Below are 24,056 nucleotides of genomic sequence, written 5' to 3'. Positions count from 1 at the left end.
GCAAACTAAGGTTTCTTACCATCTAATGGAAGAAGAGTTCCTATAGAATGGTAGTTTTCTCCACTTAGTCTAAACGTGTATGGAGCATTTCCTCTATTAATGGAATTGTCAATTTTTCCACCCATTGATGTAAAGGAGAACACTGAATTGAATCGTCTAATATTTTTCAAAAAATACTTGCTTAAAGGATATTCGCCACGAAATAACTTAACATAACTTTCATGAGGCTGTTTTAATTCATGAAGTTGAACATTCCCGCTGCGACAACATAAAGAGAAATTTGAATCGGCACTACTATTTTTTCCTCTCCTAGATTTGGCTTCCCATAAACAGGCTTTCCATGAATCACATTGGAAAGTTTAATTACCAAGATCAAGGTAATCTGTACAACAAATGCAAAATAAGTTATGACATAGATTTAGAACATACTATGTAGAATTATATAATGTATTAACCAATAACCTGATGATATGCCTTTTAAAAACATCAACAACAAGCTCAAAATCGTTTAACGGCTGCATAGCTATAGGAGTAGTAATGGTTGTTCTCCTTGGTCTTCCATTACGCCTTTTGATGAGATACTTCCAGAATTTATGTAGGTAGAAACAGAAGCGCTAACATTTGATGTTGGATTAGTGTTGATGTTAGAAGAAGTAACACAACCTGTTCAACATAATATTATACGGAGTAAAACTACTAACACAACAAATAAAAAAACGATTAAAAGAAAATAGGTGATACTATAGACTGGCTTCTTTGGGAATTTTTGTTTAAAGAATTTTTTATTTTATCATGTTTCCCATCTAGAATATTATTTCTTTGTTTTCGTTTTGATGAAAACGAACTTTCAAGTTGAGTAGATGTATCATCTACAAATATATATATATATATATATATATATATATATATATATATATATATGATTGATTTCTTTTGAGAACTGCTTTGAGTTTTAAGAACTCAAAAGAACTCAATGTAACCAAGTTTTTTTGAATTTTTTTTACACATGTGTAATACGTAAGTGTAAGTAATATATAAAAAATTATCGTATTTTTTTACACACCGAATCGAATTTTTACACATATGTAACTAAAGTTTAAACTTGTGTAATCAACATAAATATTTATTCTCTCTCCTGATTCAATTTTTAATCAAATTTAATCTTAGCCACATATTCTAACTCAATTAATTAAATGTGTGGTCCAAAATTAAGTTCTTAAAGTTCTTATAACTCATCAAGTTCTCAAAATATCCCTCCTCTCTCTCTCTCTATATATATATATAATGAAAAATGTAAAATGAATAATGAAAATAACAATAATAAGATAATTACAATATTTTACAAATATGCAAATAGATACGTACGTTTGTTGTATAGCGAATTATTGTTAACGCTTGGTAATGTATACGGATATAAGTTTTCCTTTCCATTGTAATATGTAGACAAAGAACCGCTTTGAACTTCATATGGAGTATAGGTTCTGTTATTAGAACCTGCATTTAGGATTTTTACATAAATCAAACAAAATAATAACAATAAATTTAAACAAATAACAAAGCATAATACATATAAATTTACTTGCAAGAAAATTACACACATAATTACTTGGTGTGTTGTTTTGGAATATAGTAACTGGTGAATTGTTTGAAACATAACCTAACTGCCCAATTTGAGGTTGACCTTTATTTCAACAAATATACAATACAAAAATAAATTAAGAAAAATGTAAAATACAAAATTAATATTACAAAACAAACATATTCAACTTGATTATAATTATGATTAAAAAGTTGACGTCTCCAGATTATACCGTATGGATTGTAATGATAGATTGGAGATGAGTATCGGTTCAAGAAACATGTGTTAGGTGGATTAACATGAACACTTTAAACATTATTTGGTTGTGGTTTGTTTGAAACATCAGACAATGGTTTTTTTGGAAGATTACCTAAACGAAAAATACAAAATACAGTTTAAATCAAAAAAGCAATACCGCTAAAGAATATGTTTGGTTGATAGCTTCTTAAGGAATAACTGAAATACCGTTTGGATCGTGGTTGTTGATCTTTGAGGTGGAGGGAATAGATTTTCGTTTCTTTGAAGATGAAGACATGGTTAGAGAAATAAGAGAGAAAAATGGTGGAAGAGATGTTAATAAATTATACAAAAGGCTAAATATGGAATATAGTTATAATAGAATATTAACTGATTTCATAATATATGTCACACCCTCAAAATCCACTAACGGAGTTTTACCGTCAGAGGGTGTGAACTAACAGGATCGGAATCATCAGTTATAATCAAACCATATAAACGTTTAAATGAAAATAAGTGCGGAAGCGTAAAACCATAGAAACAATGTTACGTCACGCAGGACGATTTAAAACCAATGATAACAGTTAAAAGTAAGTTTGCATGGTTAAAAGTTTTTCAAGCAACGCATGTTCCTAAACCGCGCGCCCGCCTCGGCTACCTGAGAATAACATACTAAAAGTGTCAACACAAGGTTGGTGAGTTCACAAGTTATATAAAAATAAAGTGATTAGCGTTTGCGTTCAGCGTGTTGCGTTACAGCGTTTTGCGTTGCAGCGTTTTGCGTTACAGCGTTTTGCGTTACCAGATAGTGTTATGTCAATTATATATCTATAGGTAGCTAGCCTATAAAACAAGTATTACTAAGTGTTCGACACCGAAGCTGACTCGTTTATTAAGTGCCTTGTCACCAGGTCATCCAGACCATGGTACGTGTTAGCCAAAATTACACCCACTCGACCTCCAGTCGAGTTTAGCGTTGGGTGGGGTTTCTCAAACCCAGTAGTACTACTCAACAGTGACTCGCTATTCCAAATATTAACCGGTTCGATGTGTAAGACTTCAATTGTTTTGTTTGCCACTTAGCCTTTACAAGTGATATATAATTTACTAACAAAATCTTAAATGCGTTTATCGGAGTATGTTATCTCCCCCAAGTGAAAAGCTTTTAAAACAATTTAAAAGAGGGGAAAGTGAAACTCACTGTTTGCGAAGAATTTCCCAAATTAAATCACCAAGATGCGCGTCACCGAAAAACTCTCTCTAGCGTTCTAAAACAATAAAGAGATTTTTCTAAGTGTCGGAATATTATCGAGTCTCTAGACCTGGCACATAATACCTATGCACATAACATGTTTCGTGTTTCGTTTGTGAATCGTGTGTGACTTTAACAAGTGTTTTCGTGACACATTACATGTGTAAGCAATCATATACGTGTCATGTATTCATAACGTACATTACTAGCAATTATTCCCCGTAAGGGCATTTTGGTCAAATCATGACAATTAACTAGCCATTATTCCCCATAAGGGCAATTTGGTCAAAACACGATAATAAATTAGCAAGTATCATATTTCATGCATTTTCACAAAACTCAGCAGCTAATTTCACCGAGACAGAAATTCTACTTAAAAGATTGTACTATTCCACCGATCATAGCATCTCAATTAATTTACCAAAAATCATCACAGAAGCATATATGTCTTAGGTTTCCAGAACATATTTTATTATATTTTTATTCCACATAGTTTTCTGACAATCATCAAATCATTGCAGCAAACTCATAACAGTCAAATTCATGCGCAACAGAATGTTATTTGCAATTCCCGTTAAACGAAAAATCCATTAAATGCAAGACCACTTGGGTTAGGTTTCTAACTCAATAGGTCAACTTCCAGAAGTGGAACCAACCCAATTGGTCTCGTAGTTCATGAGATATAACATTTACAACACAACCTAACAGCAGGTCTAACAGCTCAGCTTTGCACAACGTTTTTGTAAAATCATAAAAGTTAACTTCTACTTGTCCAAAAATTACAAGTTTATATTTTTTAGAAACTAGACTCAACCTAGTTTACTGTAGTATCAATAATCTCAACCAATTTTCACCTTTACACTTCGTTACAGTCACTTAAACATCAATAATACATTCTGTCCAGAAACTGTTTGCATCCAAACTCAACATAATAACAAACTATGAACTGTCATGCATTCATATAACCCTCTAGACTCCATAAACACCATCCATGCACATCAATTACACATTACATACAAGATTAGGGTTTTTGTTTGAACTCAAATCAAAGACACAACAATCAACATGTTACAATATCAATTCTACTTATCAAATCATTACTCAATCAACAACCACCATATTGATTACATGTATACATGAAATCGGCAGCTTAGGGTTTACAATTAACCCAACAAACATCAAAATCAAGTAATAAGAATGTATAGGATAATCAATTATACCTTCCTAGCACCTAGTTCTTCAATCAAACACTTGATTTCTTGCTTGTATGTGTGTGTAAGATCGACGGCAGCAAAGGGTTTGGGGTTAGAGGTTCCGATCGGGACTTGGGAGAATAATAATAATAGTTAGGGTTAAGTTATTAAGGATATATTTATAAACATAACAAGTTACACTCAAGTCCCTCCACTTTCAATTGTTGTTTTTCTAACTTAACTAACTTAGTTCTTGTTTCTTGTCTAGCATTACACACAATATAATCAAGTAACACATATGTTAACACATAATTATCACATAATTATTATGTTGACGTTTTTCGTTTATTTATCAACCGTTTGCGTCAACTCGTTTGCGTTTCGGTGCAAATCCCGAAAGACTACACATGTAGTAAGTGTTAAGCGTCATTTAAACCATAGTTTAAATGTAATGAAGTGTGCGTTATAGATTCAATGATCTTAAGTTTGAATTGACGGAGTTGAGTTAACGGAGTTAACCTGAAATTGACGATTGTCACAATATATTACATATATTTTGATATGTTATTATGATAATAATTTGGAAAGTATCTTTAATAATTGAAAACGATTTTATATTGTTAAATTTAGGATAATATTTAGGAAATCAGTATTAGGTTTAATATAAATAAGCTAATGTAAGTCAAATGTTAAATATTCATATATCTCTAATAATATGAAATTTAATAAGTATAAAAGACTTAACATATAATATTTAAATCATGTTAGATTAGGGTTACATACAAGTTTTGGTTATTGTGATTATGTTAACAAATGAATGAATGAAATAACAATACAATAACACTTTATTCCAAAAGCAGACAAAATTAAATTTAAAATAGCATAGTTCTTATAAAAAGGTTTTAATAAACACAAAATTAACAAAATAACAAAAATGAAAACTAAAACTCATCAACAATCAACTTCAACCACAACCAAAACATCATCGTCCTTATAATAACGAATAACTAAACTCTTGCCAAAACATAATCGATTGTTGATTACGTAATCCTTCCATCCAATTAACGAAAAACGACCCTTCTCTTTTTCGCCTCCATTTTTAACTTTGAAGATTGTTTCAGACCCGACTAAACTCCTGAACTTAATTAAGCGTTTATTTTTTAGATTTACAAGCCTCCCGACTTCAGCTGGTAATCGCTAAGAAAAAAATATAGAAATTCTATATAATTATTTTTTAAGTTAAAAAAACATAACAAAAAATAAAAGGGTAATTATATTTATTACCATACGATATTCAATCTTCTTACGGAACTCTAGATAACAATTAGAGTTTCAGCCTTATTTTGTTTACCATGATTGAAAACGGGATTGTGAGAATAACCAACTACCGATTGGCAATATGGAGAATCCACGGTATGTTCACCATTCGGATTGAAGTTTATTAACTGATAACAAACAGTTGGTAGTAAATGTGGAAACAATAAAGGAATACCGTTCTTGTCATACACTCTTAAATCAATGGTAGAATTGTTAACATACTTTAACCATATGACGTCACCATCTCTGAAACACAAATCTTAAACCAACTGTTTCCAACCCTCACCAAACAAATAGTGTTTTTTGTAAAATTTAAAACTGATCTCCCATGAATGGTTATGATAAAAAATAAATTTAATTACTTCGATATGAAGCGCGTCTTGAAACTGGGATTTAATATTCTTCTTTGAAACAGCCTTTCAAGAAAATAGGAAAACATACTATATGTTAAAACCATTTTAATATATATTTCTAACACTGACTATTAAGTAATAACAGAGAATATGAATTTTACCAATTTATCATTCATTCTGTTATGATCGTATAAAACAAATGTCTGTCGATGCCCATTAGAAATTGCCTTCTTCGAAGGAGTTCTAACTAACCATTTACTTTCATCTTCAAATAAAATAAAAATAATCCTCTGATAAGGACGAATTTTCAAAGAAGACATTAGATCAATAACTCCATCACCCAAACAAACGGTTTTTTCATGCTTTTTTAACTCCACTATCGATGGTCCTTTGTAATGATGAATTTCTACTGTTTTAGGCAACACGTTAAACATCGAAGAATTTTGCAAGATAAATTCTTTTGGAATTTCCTAACAACAAAATTAAGATTTGCAACAATTAGATATTGAATGTTTAGAGAAAAATATTATCATAGAATTTTAAAAATACCTGAATAGGAAATTTGGGATCTTCGATAAGCATGGGAAAAGAAGTTGTCATTACAAAAATAATCTTTCTACATGAAACACCATAATATAAATTTAAAATTTTAGTTATTGACGTATTAATCTAAGAAATATAAGTTCTATAAGAATCGTCAAAAGTTAATTATACATTATAAGAAGTAAATTAGAAATTAAGGAATTGAGACATACATGAAAGACGGCAGCGAGAATAAAAAAGAAGATGTTAAACCTAAAAGATGATTAGGTATTTATAACACTTTTTAAAATAACATTCTAACTTAGGTAATAAGCGGCAATATTGTTAAAATACAAATTAACATAAAATGAAAATAGGAGGGGCGGGTATTGAAACTGAAAAGTATATTCTAGAATAATCATATAAAATTAACAAATTAAACACCTTTTAATTTTCATTCTCGTAAATAAGTAAAACATATACTATGAAAACTATATTTATTAGTTATAATCAAATATGGAAAACATATACTATGAAAATCAATAACATCTAGTAAATAAGTAAATTTAATTTAAAATTAATATATACAAAACATAAGATAGTATAACATTTATAATAACAATAACACCACATCAACATGTATGACAAAGCCCAAGATATGATAAACATAGGTTCTATAAGATCTGTTAAGTTTATACAAAACATTAATACTTAATAAAGATATTAAACACAAAACATTAATAGTGTCAATGGAAGCATAACTTAAAAAACCAAAACATAATATTCATGAAATCTAACATTGATACCGAAAAAACTTAGTTTAAACATATTCAAATACTTGGAACATGATTAGAGAATGAGTGGGATGTTTGTACTCGAGTAGACATTTCTTCCCAAACTCGAGTGAATTAAGACGAACAAATTCTGGCCAATCATGAACTCTAAACTTGTAATTACGATGATTGTGTTCCATGTGGATTTTAGTCATCACATCTTCACCATTTGGGTTTATCAACACCAACTGAGTCTCCTTATTCAACCCATTGTCACGTGCAAAATCAACAGGTAAACGCTGTAAAATATATAAACAAAAGTATTTATTTATTTATAATAATACATACTTAAATACAAAATACGTATGTATACCATAACCAATTTATGACATGGGAAAATAACTTACCAAACGATCCCTAATAACAACTTCAACAAAAGTGTTACTGACATGCTCATCTTGAATCCAAACACGCTCACCTTGTAGATCAACAACACCAAAGCTTTCATCATCTAATTATAAAAACATAAAACAAAAGTTAACAAATAAATATATTTTCATATACATATTAGGTGAATATTGGGAAATTAACCTGAAATAGTAACTATATCTACATTGTCCGACAGACCAACAGCAAAATTTTGTTGAACAAAGTGTGTACATTCAACACCACGACTATCAAAAACATATAACCTGAGAGTATTCTCATCAACCGGTAAAAACACAAGATAATCATTAACTTGTAAGTTAACATGCCTTAAACTGGGCCATTCACCAACAAATGCGTATCCAGGAATACTGTTTTTCAAAATTTTAAACACAAGAGTCCATCTACTTCCATCAACTGCAGAAACATCCCAGTTAGCAGATGATCTTCCACGCTTCAGATATGGAAGGTAACATACAAGCTGATCGTCTCTTACTTGCTGACATACAATTTAAGTAAACATTGTTAACAAAAATGTAAAAGATAAATTTTACATATTAAAAAATTAAATATAAAAAAAGTTTCAAATTTATATAATAATACACTTTAACATACCAACTTATTCATTGTTGGCTAAAAGACATAGACATCAAAATACTTATGCTGCCAATCGGGATGTTCTGGAACATATAACAACCTCCACTCGTGTGGCCGAGTGGGAAAGAAAACAAAAACATCACCAAATAAGAAACCGTTGTCTTTTACAAATGGGAACCATCCATTGCCAAATACATACTTATCAATGCTTAAATCAATATCAACAGTCCACTATTGGTTTAGATGCGTAATGGTAACAGTCTCATTGACAGAGTAATGTGGAAAAAGAAGCTTAAAATAATTTTTGGGAATTTTCTATAGAATATAACAGAAACTCTATTAGCATATATTAACCTAAATTTTGAAGTACATGATAATAACGACTACTTTTAAATGGTAGATACTAACAATATGCTCAACACAGCTAATGCGGGATAATACATATGACTGACAAATATCAATGGTTATTAGATTTATGGTGAGAAAGACAAAAACTAAAAAATTAACATTAATGATGAAGAATATGAGTAATTTTGAAGAAAAAACTAAAAAATAGGGATTATTTGGGACAAAATCAAAAACTAATTAGGGTTGAAGGAATGAACTTACCTTAAAAACATGGAAGAATAATCAAATACTGATGTTGATATTGATCGGATTGTAGAAATAGATTAAAAACAATTTAAAATTGGTTATAAATGATACAAAAAGTCAGTTTTAAACTCGGGTCATTATATGGTAAACAGGTTTCTTAAAAATATAAACATCACATTTAATTATTGGAATATATTTAAAGTGGAGTATAACCTAAGTAGAATATCTTTAATATTTATATTTATATTAAATTTTAATATTGGGAGAAGGTAATTACATTTTTGAGAGGCCTAATACAATTCCACCAAATTTATAGAATTAAATTTTAAAAAACCTACCATAAAATAATAAAACTAAAAATTGTGAGTTGCAATAAACAATAGAAACAAAATAAGGTTAATGATAATATAAAGAAATAAAAAACCACCATGATAAATAAGAAATGTATGTGAACAAAATAAAAACCCAACAATCAAGTCTTCAAAAACACCACCAAAATGAAGTCTTAAAATAGAAATAACACCGAACAGACTCAGATGTATTTATTATTAAAATGTGAAAGAAATATTGAAGTCACTTCTCGACCTTTGGAGTAAGAAGTTTAACACCATCCTTGCTTGTTCCAACAACGCTAACCAACTCAGAATCACCTTGAACATCGCTTGTCTTCGACTTAGTAGAAGAAAACGCCGATGGTTGATCACCATCAAAAACATCCACAAGCTTACGCTTCAATTTGTCATCGGAATCACTACTTGACAACTTGATCTCATTCACTTCCTCATCAACCAAAGGATAAGAAATTGGAGTCTTGTTATCCCCATTCTTAGAAATCTGTCAAAAAAGGTGTAAAAACAAATATAAAAACAAACCAAAAAAACAAAATAATGAAAAATAGATAGAAGTGGAAAAAACCTTTAAAAAAGCCGAGCTGGTGGATTGAAGATCAGTTAAAGAATTTTCAAATGTTAGAGATCCGGAATCAGAAGGCTATAAATATAATACAAAAAAATAAAATATAAGGCTATAATTTAGTTGATACTTCAATTTCCAGTGAGATGAATTATCACTATAAACTCAGGCATTAGTCTTTTCTCAATAGCAGAAATTATTTGTTGATCATCTGTTAGCTTTGATATACCGTATACCTCAACATTATTCCTAAAACTGAAATCGGCAATCTCAACTTTAAAAGCAAACTTCTTTTCCAACAAATAGTTCAGCTCACTGGGAAATCCACTATGCCCAACATCATCCTAAAATATTATAACAAAAACATGTGTTACATAAACAACATTTTTGGTATAAATAAAAAAGTAAGCAGTAGAATATGAATACATAATAACATAACCTCATCTTTAGTAGTAAGCAATTCAGATGATGTTTTGTTGATAATAAGTTTGGCTTCCCGATCAAAAGGTGTCAACGAAACAACACCACTGCCATCTAGAACTCTTAACTTAATCTTATATCTGAAGTAATAACTTTAATCAACAACATAGCAACATTTATTATCTAAAATATTTAGTTATACAATATACAATATACCTAGGAGTAAGTGTAACACCCAAAGTGTTACTAATGACCGTCGTTTGAGTCAATCAAAAACCTAATTAAACTATCTAGATAGGATAAGTAAGGTATCGTATCTACCAGGAGTATGTGGTCAATGTGATTCGTGTAAACAACTTTAATATTATGAAGTAACAGATTTAGTACTGATCACACAAGCAATGATTTAAATTTAGAGTTAAACAAGCAAACGAGTAAACAAGTTTCAATCAATTAACAAAGAAAATCACACCCGGGAATTCAAGTAAGCAACTTATAGTAATCTCATGCAACCTAACAGATTAATTATTACTGGTTAACTACAGACTGATCAATCAGACAAAACCTTAGACATCAATAATCGCTTTACACACGGCACTGGTTATCAAACGGTCCTTGCCATTGGGACTCAGTTAAGGGCAATTATATGTTTTATCGTATTCAATCTAATCAAACAATCATATGATCAATTATCTAGCAACTGGTAACAAATCGTTCAGACCAACGTAAACCTAAACCGACTTAACACACAGAAATACTAAACATCAATAATCATATATCAACCATAAACAATTATACATAGTGTTCTTATCACATGAGAAAAACTGTAAAAGTTACAAACTATACATCCCGGGTATGATTCGGAGAAGACTAGCCGAGCATCGTAATCGATAGATCTTCAATTATGATGAGGAAGGCCATTAGGATTGATCAAGAGATGATTGATAGCCCAGGAATTCACCAAAAATCGCCTTATAGATGCTGTTGGTCGTCAATACGGAGTTAGGGTTCTTGTTTATGAAGAATGAGATATAAACCTAAAATTCCCGTTTTTTATGTCCATCGCGTTAGCAATGGCCATTTGACCATCCCATCGCGTATCGCGACCTAAGAAAACCTCATTTTCAGATTCCTCTCGTCGAGAAACCCAAAATTCATATATTATAGCTCCCGTAACTCATTTCCTAGCTCAGGATATGCTCGTTTTACTTCAAGGTCGCATTTTGTCAACCCATCTTGTTCAGTTTTAGCATCGGCTTATGATTTCTCATCCATACTCTTCCCGAATCCTTGTAACACTTCCCAAGACAACAAATCATGCTTCGGTCTTCCCGAAATATCATTCCATGCTCGTACAAGTCTCCAATTTAGCATCTTTAATGATCAATGACCTGAAATACAAAAGCACGTATGAAGTACCAAAGTTCTAACAATATATTCAATTAAACTACATAATTAATATATTAATATATATACAAAATACCCGACATCAGTTACATCTCTGATTCTTGCATTCATAAACATCTTCGCCTTCCACGACAGTCACACTCACCTTACGACTACAACTATTGCAACCGACATAGCACCATTCTGAGTTCGGACAAACCGCCTTCATCAAGAGTTAACATCAATTTTACAGGAATCGGCCTACGAACAGCACCATCAACATTGAAGTCCAAAAATTCAAACAAACTGCAAAAAAATTTTAAAAGCAATTCGAAATGCAAAGAAAATAATTATTGAACAAACAATCAGGAAATCTAATAATAATATTACCGTGTCTTATAATCTTCAATCTCAGAAATACTATCATTGATGAACACACGAGTAACATCAGAACCATAAGAATTAGACACATACGGTTTCTCTATAAAAATAAAAACAATATAGTCATTAAGATATAGTATTAAAATAAGAAAGTCTTAGAAAAAATAAATTACATATTAAAAAAAATAAAACAAACATTTATGGTATTTAACTCTACCAAATTGCATGAGAATAATCATATGTGATTAATCCAAAATGCTCAACAACATACTTAGAGAACTGTGATACGTAATCCCCCCAAAGAGTGACGTAAACACTATCACCGCTGTAAACAAAACTTATATTAGTAAAATTTTATAGTGTTCAAATATTAAGAAATATTAATACAAACGGACATATAAATTAATGAAAAATATTTACCTGATATCAGAAACCTCCATAGTTAATCTTGTACTTTTTTTAACATATTTAATATTAGAATTGTTATCTTTAATAACATCTCCAATTAGGTTGTTCTTCACTTTGACGAAGCCGTTCATAAAAAAATCGAATTCCGTTTCGGTTCAAGCCTGTTCAACAATTTTCACCATCCCTCTCTTCGAATTGATTGAACTAATCTCGATGATCGAAACTAAGTATTTTACTAATTGATTTTCGTAGTTCAATTTTCATAAAACAAAGCTAATTGTCATGTATTTCAATTTCAGATTTCGAAGTATTACGGTTTGTGATGATTGAAATAAAATAGTTTTTGTATTTGATTGGATTGTTTGAAACATTCTTATATCATTAAATATGTCTAATAATCTTCGTTTGTAGAGGTAGGGTATTAAACCCACCATTTAATAAGTATAATACCCAAACCAAGCGCAACCAAAGCGCTGGGCGGAACAAACGGCGAGAGTAATCGCCACGCGCCAGATAACAAATGGCGCTAAAGTGGTTCCTTAAAATAATACACATCCCCTGACGCCTAGGGAATGGTACCGCAAAGGTCTCACAAGCATGGGACAAAAAGGTACAATCTACATGGGAATAAACACCCAACCAATGGGGACCGGACAACACACGAAGGATGGTACAAAATAGTACGAAACGTCCTTGTCAAAAGGCCATGATGCCCACCAACTTCCACCAACCTCCACAATCGCACGAATGAAGAATATTATTGGTGGAAAGACATGACAACGTGGTTGACCATCCTCTCTCTCTTCTCTGGCTATAAATACCTGTCGATCCTCAAATGGTAAATGATATATACACTCTCCCATATTCACTAAATATATTCCATACTATCAAATACTGATTCTCACGTCGAATGGTGGTTACGAGAGAATCCCCCCATTCCTCGTAACGAGCTCACGATGTTCTGTTTTGCAGGATACACTCATCTACGCCAGGAAGGTTTTATAACCCATCGTGAGAAATACTTATCTTAACCCCTCGAACTAACGTGTTAGACCTTAAGGAGTGGATCCGTGTTTCTTCAGTATGGATATTTCAAAACTACTTGTAACATTTTCGCATATATCACAATTAAAGTAACAAGAAGTCAATGATCTCTCTATATGAGATCATATTTTTGTAATACTTCTAGTGGGTGCCTTACATTCTGTATTTATAATAGAAAAAAAAAATCAAGGATATCAATGAATCTATATATATTATATTATTTGTCTTTGTTTTACAGAATGATTCTATATATATTCGTATTTTTGTCTTTATTTTACATAAAGAGAAAAAAAAATACAGCACCACCAATTAAAATATAGATATATAATAAAGGAAATAAAAAGGAAGTCTGTTTATTAAAATTATAAAAGATAAAATAAATGAAAACAATATTTTGATAAATAGCTTTTAAGGAACACCATATTGGTAAATAGTTTTTCCCCTCAACATTAGTTTGGGAAAAACACTCTTAAAACCACTACACTTTATTTAACATGAATTTTAGTTAATTTATATGTGTCTATATGGCGTATGTATGACATTTTAACTATATAATTAATTAAAACCACTACCCATAGTCTACTGTCATAAGAAGTAATATATAGTATATTTGATATGTGTCGTGCTAGTTCTAATGTTCTGTATACACAAATGCTTAAGAAGTTTATAGCTTGCAATCTAATGTTGTGTGAAAGCATTCAATTCTCTAGTTTAGGGAGTGGGGACGTGCTTCCTATAATCCTATGGCGTTATCCTAGACCTCCTCATTTGACGTACAAGTTTGGCATTCGATAAGTTTGACATGTTGACATGAAATATAAAGAGTTATTCATGTATGTATATAGCATATATAGGTTATGTCCGTAGAAAACCAATAAACTAATTTATTTCTTTCTCTCTTATTTACTTATACATGCTTAGGCATTATAATATAATATACATATAATTGTAAGGGTCAAATTATTCTACAAAGAGTAATAAAAATGAGAAGTGTAAGAAGCCATAAATAATTTACATGTGTCAAGTGAGGACCAAAAGAAAAAGGGTATAAAGGTAATTGTATACATTTTCTTTCTTCATATGCAAGATACATGTTAATACCCCAGTCATTTTAGAACGTTTATAACTTTTTCGTATGATATTTAAAAAAAAAATCATCATAATAATAAACGTTTTTTTATCTTTAATATGAGTATGATTTTTGTTATATAAAATTTAAAACAAAAATCACCTCATTGTGTATTTTCGCACACCATTGTGTCTTTTTCGCTTATCATTGTGTCTTTTTTCGTCAATTTGTCTTTTCGCACACCATTGTGTCTATTCGCTTATCATTGTGTCTATGAAAATGTAAGATTAAAGTTAAGAATTTTAAATAGATGTTTCTTTTTTACTTTTTTGTCTTCGCTTTGTCGTAGGAGCTTACATTCTTCTACGTTTTAATTGGACTTGGTTGGTGATTGCCAATTTGCCATCCTGTATTTATGTGTATATACGTTGTATGATAATAATAATAATAATAATAATAATAATAATAATAATAATAATAATAATAATAAGTGTTTTACGATAACACAAAAACTTTTTTAACTTTTATCAAACACAAATTATTATTTTTATCCATACCAATCATTATCTTGTTTACAACTATTTAGTTGTTAAACAATACAAACACTTCCACAACAAGGCACGTGGTAACATGGACATCAATTATACACACACACAGCCTAATATACTCGAACCTTCACGTTTATCATTTTCAATTTACAATTCACCCCTTAAACTATTCAACAATTCCCACTTCACACCTTCCGCCTTCCACACAAAACGCGTTTCCACTTTCTAATTCTCCCCCCTTTAATAAATACACAAACAAAACATCTCTCATTCTCTCTCTTCGTTCTTCATAACTATTCCGGCCACCGTCTCTCACCGCCGGCGAACCTCCGGCCAAAAATAACTTCAACGATATGGTTCAAATCCAACCCATTTCAGCTGTTTTTTTGCTGATTATCACACCCTTTTTGTTGTTTCACTCAAATGCGATCCGATCAGTTCCTGAAACGCAGGTCAACGGTTACATCGAAGCGCCGGAGTATCGCAACGGAGATCAATGCTTCAATCGGGTTAAAACCCATGTAGCAATGACCCTCGATTTCAACTATTTAAGAGGATCTGTAGCTGCCGTTCACTCTATACTCAAACACACTTCATGCCCTGAAAACCTCTACTTCCATTTCATCGCATCGGAATTCAAGTCACCTTCTCCGGAAGACCTCGCCGGAATCATCAAATCCGTGTTTCCGTTTCTGGGTTTCACGGTTTACCGGTTCGATGATCGGATTGTGAAGGATTTGATATCCGGGTCGATCCGTGAAGCGCTTGAAGACCCGTTGAATTACGCGCGGACTTATTTGGCGGATATTATTGATTCGAGTGTGAACCGGGTTATTTATCTGGATTCGGATATTATTGTTGTGGATGATATACAGAAGCTATGGTCCGTTTCGTTAACCGGGTCTACCGCAGTCGGAGCTCCGGTTTATTGCCACGCGAATTTTACCAAATACTTCACCGATAAGTTTTGGTCCGATTCGGGTTTATCAAGCGTTTTTAAAAACAAGAAGGCGTGTTATTTTAACACGGGTGTGATGGTGATGGACTTAGTGAAATGGAGGAGTGAAGATTATATTAGCCGGATTGAAAAATGGATGAGGGTTCAGAAGGAGGAGAGGATATACGAGTTGGGTTCGCTTCCGCCGTTTTTATTGGTGTTTGGTGGTGATGTGGAGGCCATCGATCATCGGTGGAACCAGCATGGGCTTGGGGGGAATAATCGGGTTCATAGTTGTCGGTCATTGCATCCGGGTCCGATTAGTTTGTTGCATTGGAGCGGGAAGGGGAAACCGTGGGTGAGACTTGACGCGGGTGGTCCGTGTCCGGTTGATGAGCTATGGGCGCCTTATGATCTTTATAGACATTCTAAGCAACAATTGTGATGATGATGATGATGATGATGATGGTGGTGGTGGTGGTGGTGGTGGTTTAGGATTTGTGTTTATGTTTGTTGTAATGTAATTTGATTTATTCTTTTTCTTTTTTTTATGTGTATATTTTGTATTAATTTTGTTGCATATAGCGATTCGTTTTGTATATAGATACATGAATACGAGTATAAACACGATTTTATGTTACGATTAAGAACGTGGTTCCAGTGGAGCTACATTCATGTTCGCCTCAGACTGTATATGTGTAAGTGTGTAACCTACAAATATGTAGCTGAGCTAAACATGAATGGTACCTTAAGAACGTAGTTCAAATACGTTGAGGTATATTCATGTTCAGCTTGGGCTGTAAAACCTACAAACATATAGGCCAGGCCGACATGAATGGTAAATACGGACCAAGCCGACATGAATGATACCTCTAGGTTGGAATTTGGTATCTTTGTTGTCAACATCAAATGGAAAGTTGTAAAAGAACATATGGTACGCATTTATGTTGTGTTTGGATGATCACAAGAAGCCAACATGTGTGGTCCAAACCTATTGACTAGATATAGCTTAAAGCATATACACCTGTAGTACATTGTTTTTAACTACATGACAAATGCTGCATACTTGATATGTTCATCTTTATCTATGACAACACCGTTTATGCTTACGTACGAGGTGGTACGTGTATGTATGAAGCATATGAATTAGATTTTGCATCTGTCATCGTCATATATGAATTGTTTTGATTTGATTACTTCTTGGTTCAGTTAAGTTAGAGCAAGTGTTTTAATCGCTAGAGGCGTTTAAATTAGCTGGCATGGTCATCTTAACTTTTTGCATGACCATGTGTATGAACTTAATATCTGTCGTCATCAATCTTAATTGGAATATGATGCTGGCGTAATTATGTCTAATTGAAGAAATTGTTACAGGGTGATTGAAATATGATGTTGGCGTGTAACCGAATTAAATGAGTTATGTTTCATTGAAAAAATTGTTACTCGGTGAAAATTTATTATGTTTGTATTTCGGTTTTATGTATGGGAATCTTCTTAGCAACGATTAGGATACCCCTTGGTTCAGTTTTTTATAATACCCTAGATTTTTCTTTTAGATCCATCACTGATTTCGAAACTCTATAGAATGACGTAAAGTGGACCGTAAATGATCAAGTGGATTGTGGAGATGTTTTTCGTCGTCCGAAACCCAACCTTGAGTTTCAAATGAGCCATTTGGGTTGATCAATCAAAAGTAAAGTCATTTTTATAGATCCATATGTAACCTTGAGTTTCAAATGAGCCATTTGGGTTGATCAATCAAAAGTAAAGTCATTTTTATAGATCCAAACATATGTGTGTAACTAGAGGTGTTAATTGTGCCAGGTTTAATTCTTTAACCCGAACAAGACCTATATACTTATTTGTGTAGTGGTACACATTTAAAATCGTGTGTTCGAGTTGATATGTCTAATGTCATTTACAAATATAAGTTATACCTAGTGACTTAGTGAATTACTCAATTCTATTTTTAAAATTGTTATCCTTTAAATATAATCTCTAACTACTTTGTTCATTTCTTTTTCTTGTGTTCCTTTCACTCACTTTCTCTAATTTCAAGCTAAATACATAAAATCTGTTCAAGCTAAATGAACAATTATAAAAAACTTTATTAATTCTCTATAAACCACATCATTATCTCTTCTCATTCTTAATTATCCTGATCACCCACTTTTAATGTTTAACCATCATCATCATCATCATCATCATCATCATCATCATCATCATCATCATCGCACTCAGTATATCCCACCAATAGCAATGCTATGGTAGGGTCTGAGGAGGGTAAGATGTAGACAGCCTTACCTCTATCCCATAGGGATAGAGAGGCTGCTTCCGGTGAGACCCTCGGCTCGATAGTAGTTTTGAATCAAGCCTTGGACATAAGACACATAACACTCAATCATCGGGACACCGGCTGATTGGTGCATGTGCCCTTGTCTTTCGGTTATCAACGCCACCACATGATGCCTGATTAACCTTCCGCCACTTTTAACGTTATTTTCACGTGATTAGTAAAATAACGTCAAAATTAGTGCAATTTTACTTTTAATGTTTAACCATTTATCCCTTTCAAACTATTTATTATATTTTTTTGTGGTATTTCAAATGAAAGTAATTTGCCATAACAAAACATATTTTTTGAGAAATAGATAGAACAGAGATCAAAGACATGAGACTATGAGAGTTGCATTGGAAAATAGGGAGAAAAATAAAGGCTTTTAACAAATTGGATCAAGTCCGTTTCTTAGGGGTGATTGGGCCTGACATAGCGGGCCAATCTTTAATGGACCCAAGTTCAAGCGTATGCAGTAAAACTAATCGAAAAATTATAGTATTATACGTTTCATCACTTCATGGAGTTCGCGGTTACTTTACTACTACTTTTCTAATGTGTATCTAGTCAAATTTAACCAGCTTAATAAAATGCTTATATAATGTATATTTCGGACTGTTTTATGACCGGTGATTCAGTACCCATATTCGAAGTCATTGTCTACTGAATTTAGCATGAATACCTTCTTTGATTGTCACATTAAATAAGAACTGGCAAGAAACAAGATATAATTACATAACAAGCAGAGAATTTACAATCCTATTAGGTTTGTTTCCGAAGAGTGCTAACCGTAAAAGAACTATCCACGTCAAAATCCCATATCCACCAATCTCTATCATCATTAAGCACCACCTCTAACAAGTTTTCTATAAATGATTCTAATTGCTCCTATTCAACTCCTCCCCTAATTTGTCTCCTCCACGACAAAATCCACATATCAACTCCTATTTTGGAAGCAACGGAACAATTGTTAACTAACTTCGAGTTGTGAAATTAAAGAAACTTGCTACATAATAGAGAATCGGCTAACCAAGTATCCACCCAAACTTGGACTCCTCCCATCCTCCACTTAAAAATTTAAATTGTTACAACGAATGTTATCTTTATCATGAATAAATAGACTTGATATGACAATACGATGCCAAACCCTGTTACCCGACCCAATGTCTAACCCTTCTAGGACACTAGGCCAATTTCCACAAATAGTTTTAATAATTGTTACCCATGAATCATTGGGTCTACTAAAACAAACCACCTCCATGACAAGATCCAAATTGAAGCTTTTAAGATATAAATTCCTAGCCTCTCTTTTTTGTTTCTCCGTCATGACAGGATACCAGTTAACCCACACAATTTTCCTATTTCTCTCCGTAGACCCTTATAAAAATTAGAGCGAATAGTTTCAAGTGTTCGAGCAACAAAATTTGGCATAAGAAAAAAGTGACATACATAGATTCCCAAAGTCCGAGAGCAGACTTAACTAGCGTGCACTGCTTCTAGTAGACAACAAATTAGCTTTCTAGTTAGATAATCTGAACATAAACTTAACAACAATACTCCACCAACTCAGCGTCCTATGAACATTACTCCCTATATAATGTGACATCTTTATGAATATTACTCCCTTTAGTTTTGGTTGTTTCACTTTGAGTATTTTTATGACGCCGTTTTTTATGTAGTAGAAGCTACTTGTGGTTCGGGTACTTGGGTTTCAAGTAATTGAGAAGATATATGGCATTACCGATTGTAATAACATATCGGAGCATGTTCGTGACGTTTGCGGGGGTGGCATTGTGGGTCGATAACCTTGTTGGTTGTCATAAAAGGGTTAGTATGGTCGTTGTTTGCAAGCAAACTACTCAACCACATTTGAGTGGGATCCTAGGGTTCGGCTTTGGGATTGGGTTTGGAGTTGTATCAGGGTTCATTTTTGTAAGATGTTGAGAATTTTTGGAAGAGAATAGGTGTTTTGGATAAGAAAATGTGTGACGGAGAAGATGGTTTTTTTGGGTTTAAATAGAATAATTTAATTAAATTATTTTTTTTTAAACAAACAATCATATGACCATTGCACTTTAACCATGCCCCACCTCCATCCTCATGTCACCCCACCCAAATCGCCCCTTCAAGACGCCCATCGACTATGTTTCATCTTCAAATCATCCGTAGAAGGTCTAAATAAAAGCAAATGAGCATCTAAATCAATACATGAATATTCAGAGTCAACCATTTTACTTCCCCTTTAGGTTGCTTTTAAGCTAATATCATTGAAGATGTTAAAGTGTATCACAATCAATGTTAAAGGGAACAAGTATGCACATATTATCACACTAATATTTTTGTTTTCTATTTTAACAACAAATTTCTTTATTCCTTATCGTTTATATGACTTGAACTCAAGATCTTCTTACCTTTATCAACAAACCACCATCCATTTTTTTTTGAACTTGGTTTGCATTAATTTTTTAAAAAATGGCATTTGCTTGTAATTTTAAAAAGTTGAGGATGTTAAACAACAAATTTGCATAAATGTAGGGTTGTTGGGCATGAGGAGATCATGTATCATGTATGTTATCGAGATGCACGCCCATTGGATGATGACCTGGATAGCGTTATTTTAAAGCTCACAAGTCACTATTATTACTACTTGTCCCATTTTTCATTCATTCCGCCGTCGTTGTTAAAAATGTCTTCTTCGACTCTCAAGCGGTGGTTGAGGCCTGAGGTTCATACTGATCGATGCTATTATTATTATTATTATTATTATTAGTTTTGTGAATCAGATCTAATAGATCTATGGTTTCTTTTTGGGAACAGGTGTACCCTCTGTTTGCTGCTCTTGGCGTTGCTGTTGGTATCTGCGGGATGCAATTGGTTCGCAACATCAGCGGCAATCCTGAAGTCAGGTACGAATTCAACATAATTGGATTGTTGTGTGTTTGCAATCTGCTTTCGATGCCAGTTGTTACACTTCTAGGCCGATATTATTTTTGTGTTTTTTAGATGATTGATTGTACCATGTGTCTACTGTCTAGAGTTTAGTTTACAATTTAATAGCACAGTAGAAACTTGCAGGCAGTCTTGTACAACTCAATATCGAGAAAGTGGGATTAATAGGATTGGACTTTATTTGTAGTTTTTGGAATATACAAGTTTATACCAATTTTTTTATATATGAAATTTTCAATTTTAACCGCATTTAACGAAATAGCAATTAATCGGCGAGGTATGGACTAGTAATTAAGCGGAGCCTAGGCGAGATTTTTACACCCATGCTTGCTGCTTTACGATTAGTAGGAATGGATAGACAAATAATCAACAAAAATTATAATTGACAAATGCTTTCTTGCAAAGTTACATGATAATATGTTGTATGCTTTGTTTACTTGTTTTATTTTGCCTCTAATTATACAGATTTGGAAAGAAGTTTAACTATATTTTGTTCTGTACTTGAGAATTAAAATTTTATAGTCAAAGTTTTTACTAGTTTTTTCTTTCAAAACTTTCATCTAAGAAGGTTAAAGTTATAAGCATAGTTATCAAAGTCGGTAAGCGCACCCAAAGCGCCTAGGCCTCGCCTAGAGCCTAGGCCCAAAAAAACGAGGGCCTGAGATATACTGTGAGCTTTTTTATGTGTGTGACGGCTATAAGTTTCTGATACACACAAACCTAACACGAAATATCCGGCTAAACAAATTTGGTTAAGTTTCAGGTTCAACCTCATGTTGCTAAAACGTTTTAGGTTCCGGCCAACCTTGATGGTTCTGTCTAGATCGTTTATTTAGTGATGCTATTTTGAAATGTGTTTTATGTCATAGTTTATCATATATGCAAAACATAAAAGTTAAAAAGAGAAATGCAGATCACGTGTTATAGGTTATACATAATAGCTTACACTTTTCACGTTTGTATACTTGTTGGATATTGAAATCATGAACAATCTGTTAAGCCATTTATTAGTGTTTTGATTTGTACGGATAGATTGACTTATTTTGCTTGTCATGTATAGAGTGACCAAGGAAAATAGAGCTGCTGGTGTGCTGGATAACTTTGCTGAAGGTGAAAAGTACACGGAGCATGCGTTGAGGAAGTTTGTTCGCAACAAGAGCCCGGAAATAATGCCGAATGTCAACTCCTTCTTTGCAGACCCAAAATAAACTTTCTAGTTTTGTAAACCAAGAACCAGTTGGTCTCTTATTGCTTTGCACTATTTAACATCAGTTAATGACATATTCTTGGAAAAGAGATGATTTATATGATCTTTAATAATCTGAGGCTGTGCCTTATTTTTTTTGTTCCTTCTTCTCTCTCAGAAGACTACCATTTGTTTCTCTACTACTTCTGGTTCATGGATTTCAAATAGTTGATGTACAAGTCTTCCGTTTGAAACTTTGAATTTCATGGAGTTAAGTTTTTTATAAATATTATTTTAGTATGCAAGTGTTAGGTTGATGATATATATTAACATGTGAAACAAATACTAAATAGAATTATTCATATATTTCACTATTAAATCTTTAACAAGTATGCTAATTATTCAAAACATTTTAAGCGAAGCCATAAATTAGACTTAAGAAGCATGTTCTAACCGTGAAAAATATGAAATGACTATGCAAATCAAAGAATGGTCGACTCAAAGCTGAAGTATCTTAAAACAGAAGACGAATAGTTGATGCAAAGTCTCATCTTCGATGATTATTTTTGATATAAAAAAAACTACTCGAACTTTGCAATCTTAAGTCAATTGGTTAAAGAATGAAGAAAAGGTATTGAAAATCAAATACAAATGTGGAATATCTACTACAAATAATACATTATCAAAATATAAGATGAAAGATGATGATCTACTACAAATGATGATGACTAAACAAGTCTTAAAAAGTAAAATGAGTTTTACAAAGTATATAAAAAGAAATCATGAAAGTCTATATATTTTACAGAGTGGAAGCCAGTGGAAAAACTTTGATATGATATGTTTTGAAGTATTGAATTCACACTATGCACACATTTACTAGAAACTGATTACTAGAAAACAACCATTTTGAAAATGTCCTAAACTTATGAGATTGATATTCGAGTGTCGAGAGAGACCAGGGTTGTGAGTTTCAATTTGATTTCGGTTGCTAGCTGCTAGTGACGGTGTTCGTGGGTTTTGATTGTGTTTCCCTAGAGCGGAAAAGTTGAAAAGTCAAAAGCTAATTAGGGTGTAAGTGAGAAAATCAAATAACTAACCAACATATGAAACGGACTAATGTGTGGCTCTTAAAATGGGCTATGCAGTTAATGCCGAAAAATAGCGGATATCGGTCAATGACCGATATCTGAGATATCGGTTATTGCGGTGGGATAGCGGTATATATATACATATATATATATATATAACACCAAAAGTTATCTAATAATAATACTTAAGTCTTAATACAATAATACCAAAATCATAAAAGTCAATAGTTCAAAACACAAAGTAACAATATTTTTAATTTAAGACATGATTTAATCACTTAATCGAAAGCCACGAAATCATCCTCCGAGTCCAAGATCTGATGTATTAGTCTTTAACGTTCAATAATATACTGATTTAGGTTAAAATAAGATGGAATTGGGCTATGGGTTAATAAGGTAAACGATTTTGGCCCAAAAATCTAACAAACTTGGGTCAATAATATTGGGCCGATAAACTCAATGAGTAAACCGATATATCGGTTGTTAAATATCGTCAAATAGCGGTAAATAGCATCGCAAATAGCGGTTCAGCTATTTTGACCCTATTTTG

At 32.5% G+C, this 24,056-nt stretch overlaps 1 protein-coding gene and 1 pseudogene across 1 annotated transcript; both read left to right on the top strand.

Annotated features, from left to right (window-relative positions):
• The first annotated feature begins 15,333 nt into the window (after positions 1-15,333).
• On the top strand, positions 15,334-16,407 carry LOC143611360 (putative galacturonosyltransferase-like 10 pseudogene; annotated as a pseudogene).
• Positions 16,408-20,945: 4,538 nt separating this feature from the next.
• LOC143611361 (uncharacterized) lies at positions 20,946-22,461 on the top strand. The gene is made up of 3 exons (XM_077085572.1): positions 20,946-21,008; positions 21,101-21,189; positions 22,293-22,461. Exons 1-3 carry the CDS (start codon positions 20,970-20,972, stop codon positions 22,438-22,440), a joined length of 276 nt encoding a protein of 91 aa, XP_076941687.1. The 5' UTR covers positions 20,946-20,969; the 3' UTR covers positions 22,441-22,461.
• Positions 22,462-24,056: the final 1,595 nt, after the last annotated feature.

Source organism: Bidens hawaiensis, unplaced genomic scaffold (genome assembly GCF_021521415.1).
Source record: "Bidens hawaiensis isolate Kalapana, Puna unplaced genomic scaffold, B.hawaiensis_p1.1 tig00030806_1, whole genome shotgun sequence".
In the NCBI taxonomy this organism is placed as follows: Eukaryota; Viridiplantae; Streptophyta; class Magnoliopsida; order Asterales; family Asteraceae; genus Bidens; species Bidens hawaiensis.
The sequence above is the reverse complement of the archived record's forward strand: the minus strand, read 5'-3'. Positions and strand labels throughout refer to the sequence as shown.

Bases quoted from the DNA above. Each gene is read 5' to 3' on its own strand.
- LOC143611361 (XM_077085572.1), top strand. From the start codon at position 20,970: ATGTCTTCTTCGACTCTCAAGCGGTGGTTGAGGCCTGAG. The intron at 21,009-21,100 runs GTTCATACTGAT...TTTTGGGAACAG, and splicing joins AGCGGTGGTTGAGGCCTGAG to GTGTACCCTCTGTTTGCTGC. The intron at 21,190-22,292 runs GTACGAATTCAA...TGTCATGTATAG, and splicing joins AGCGGCAATCCTGAAGTCAG to AGTGACCAAGGAAAATAGAG.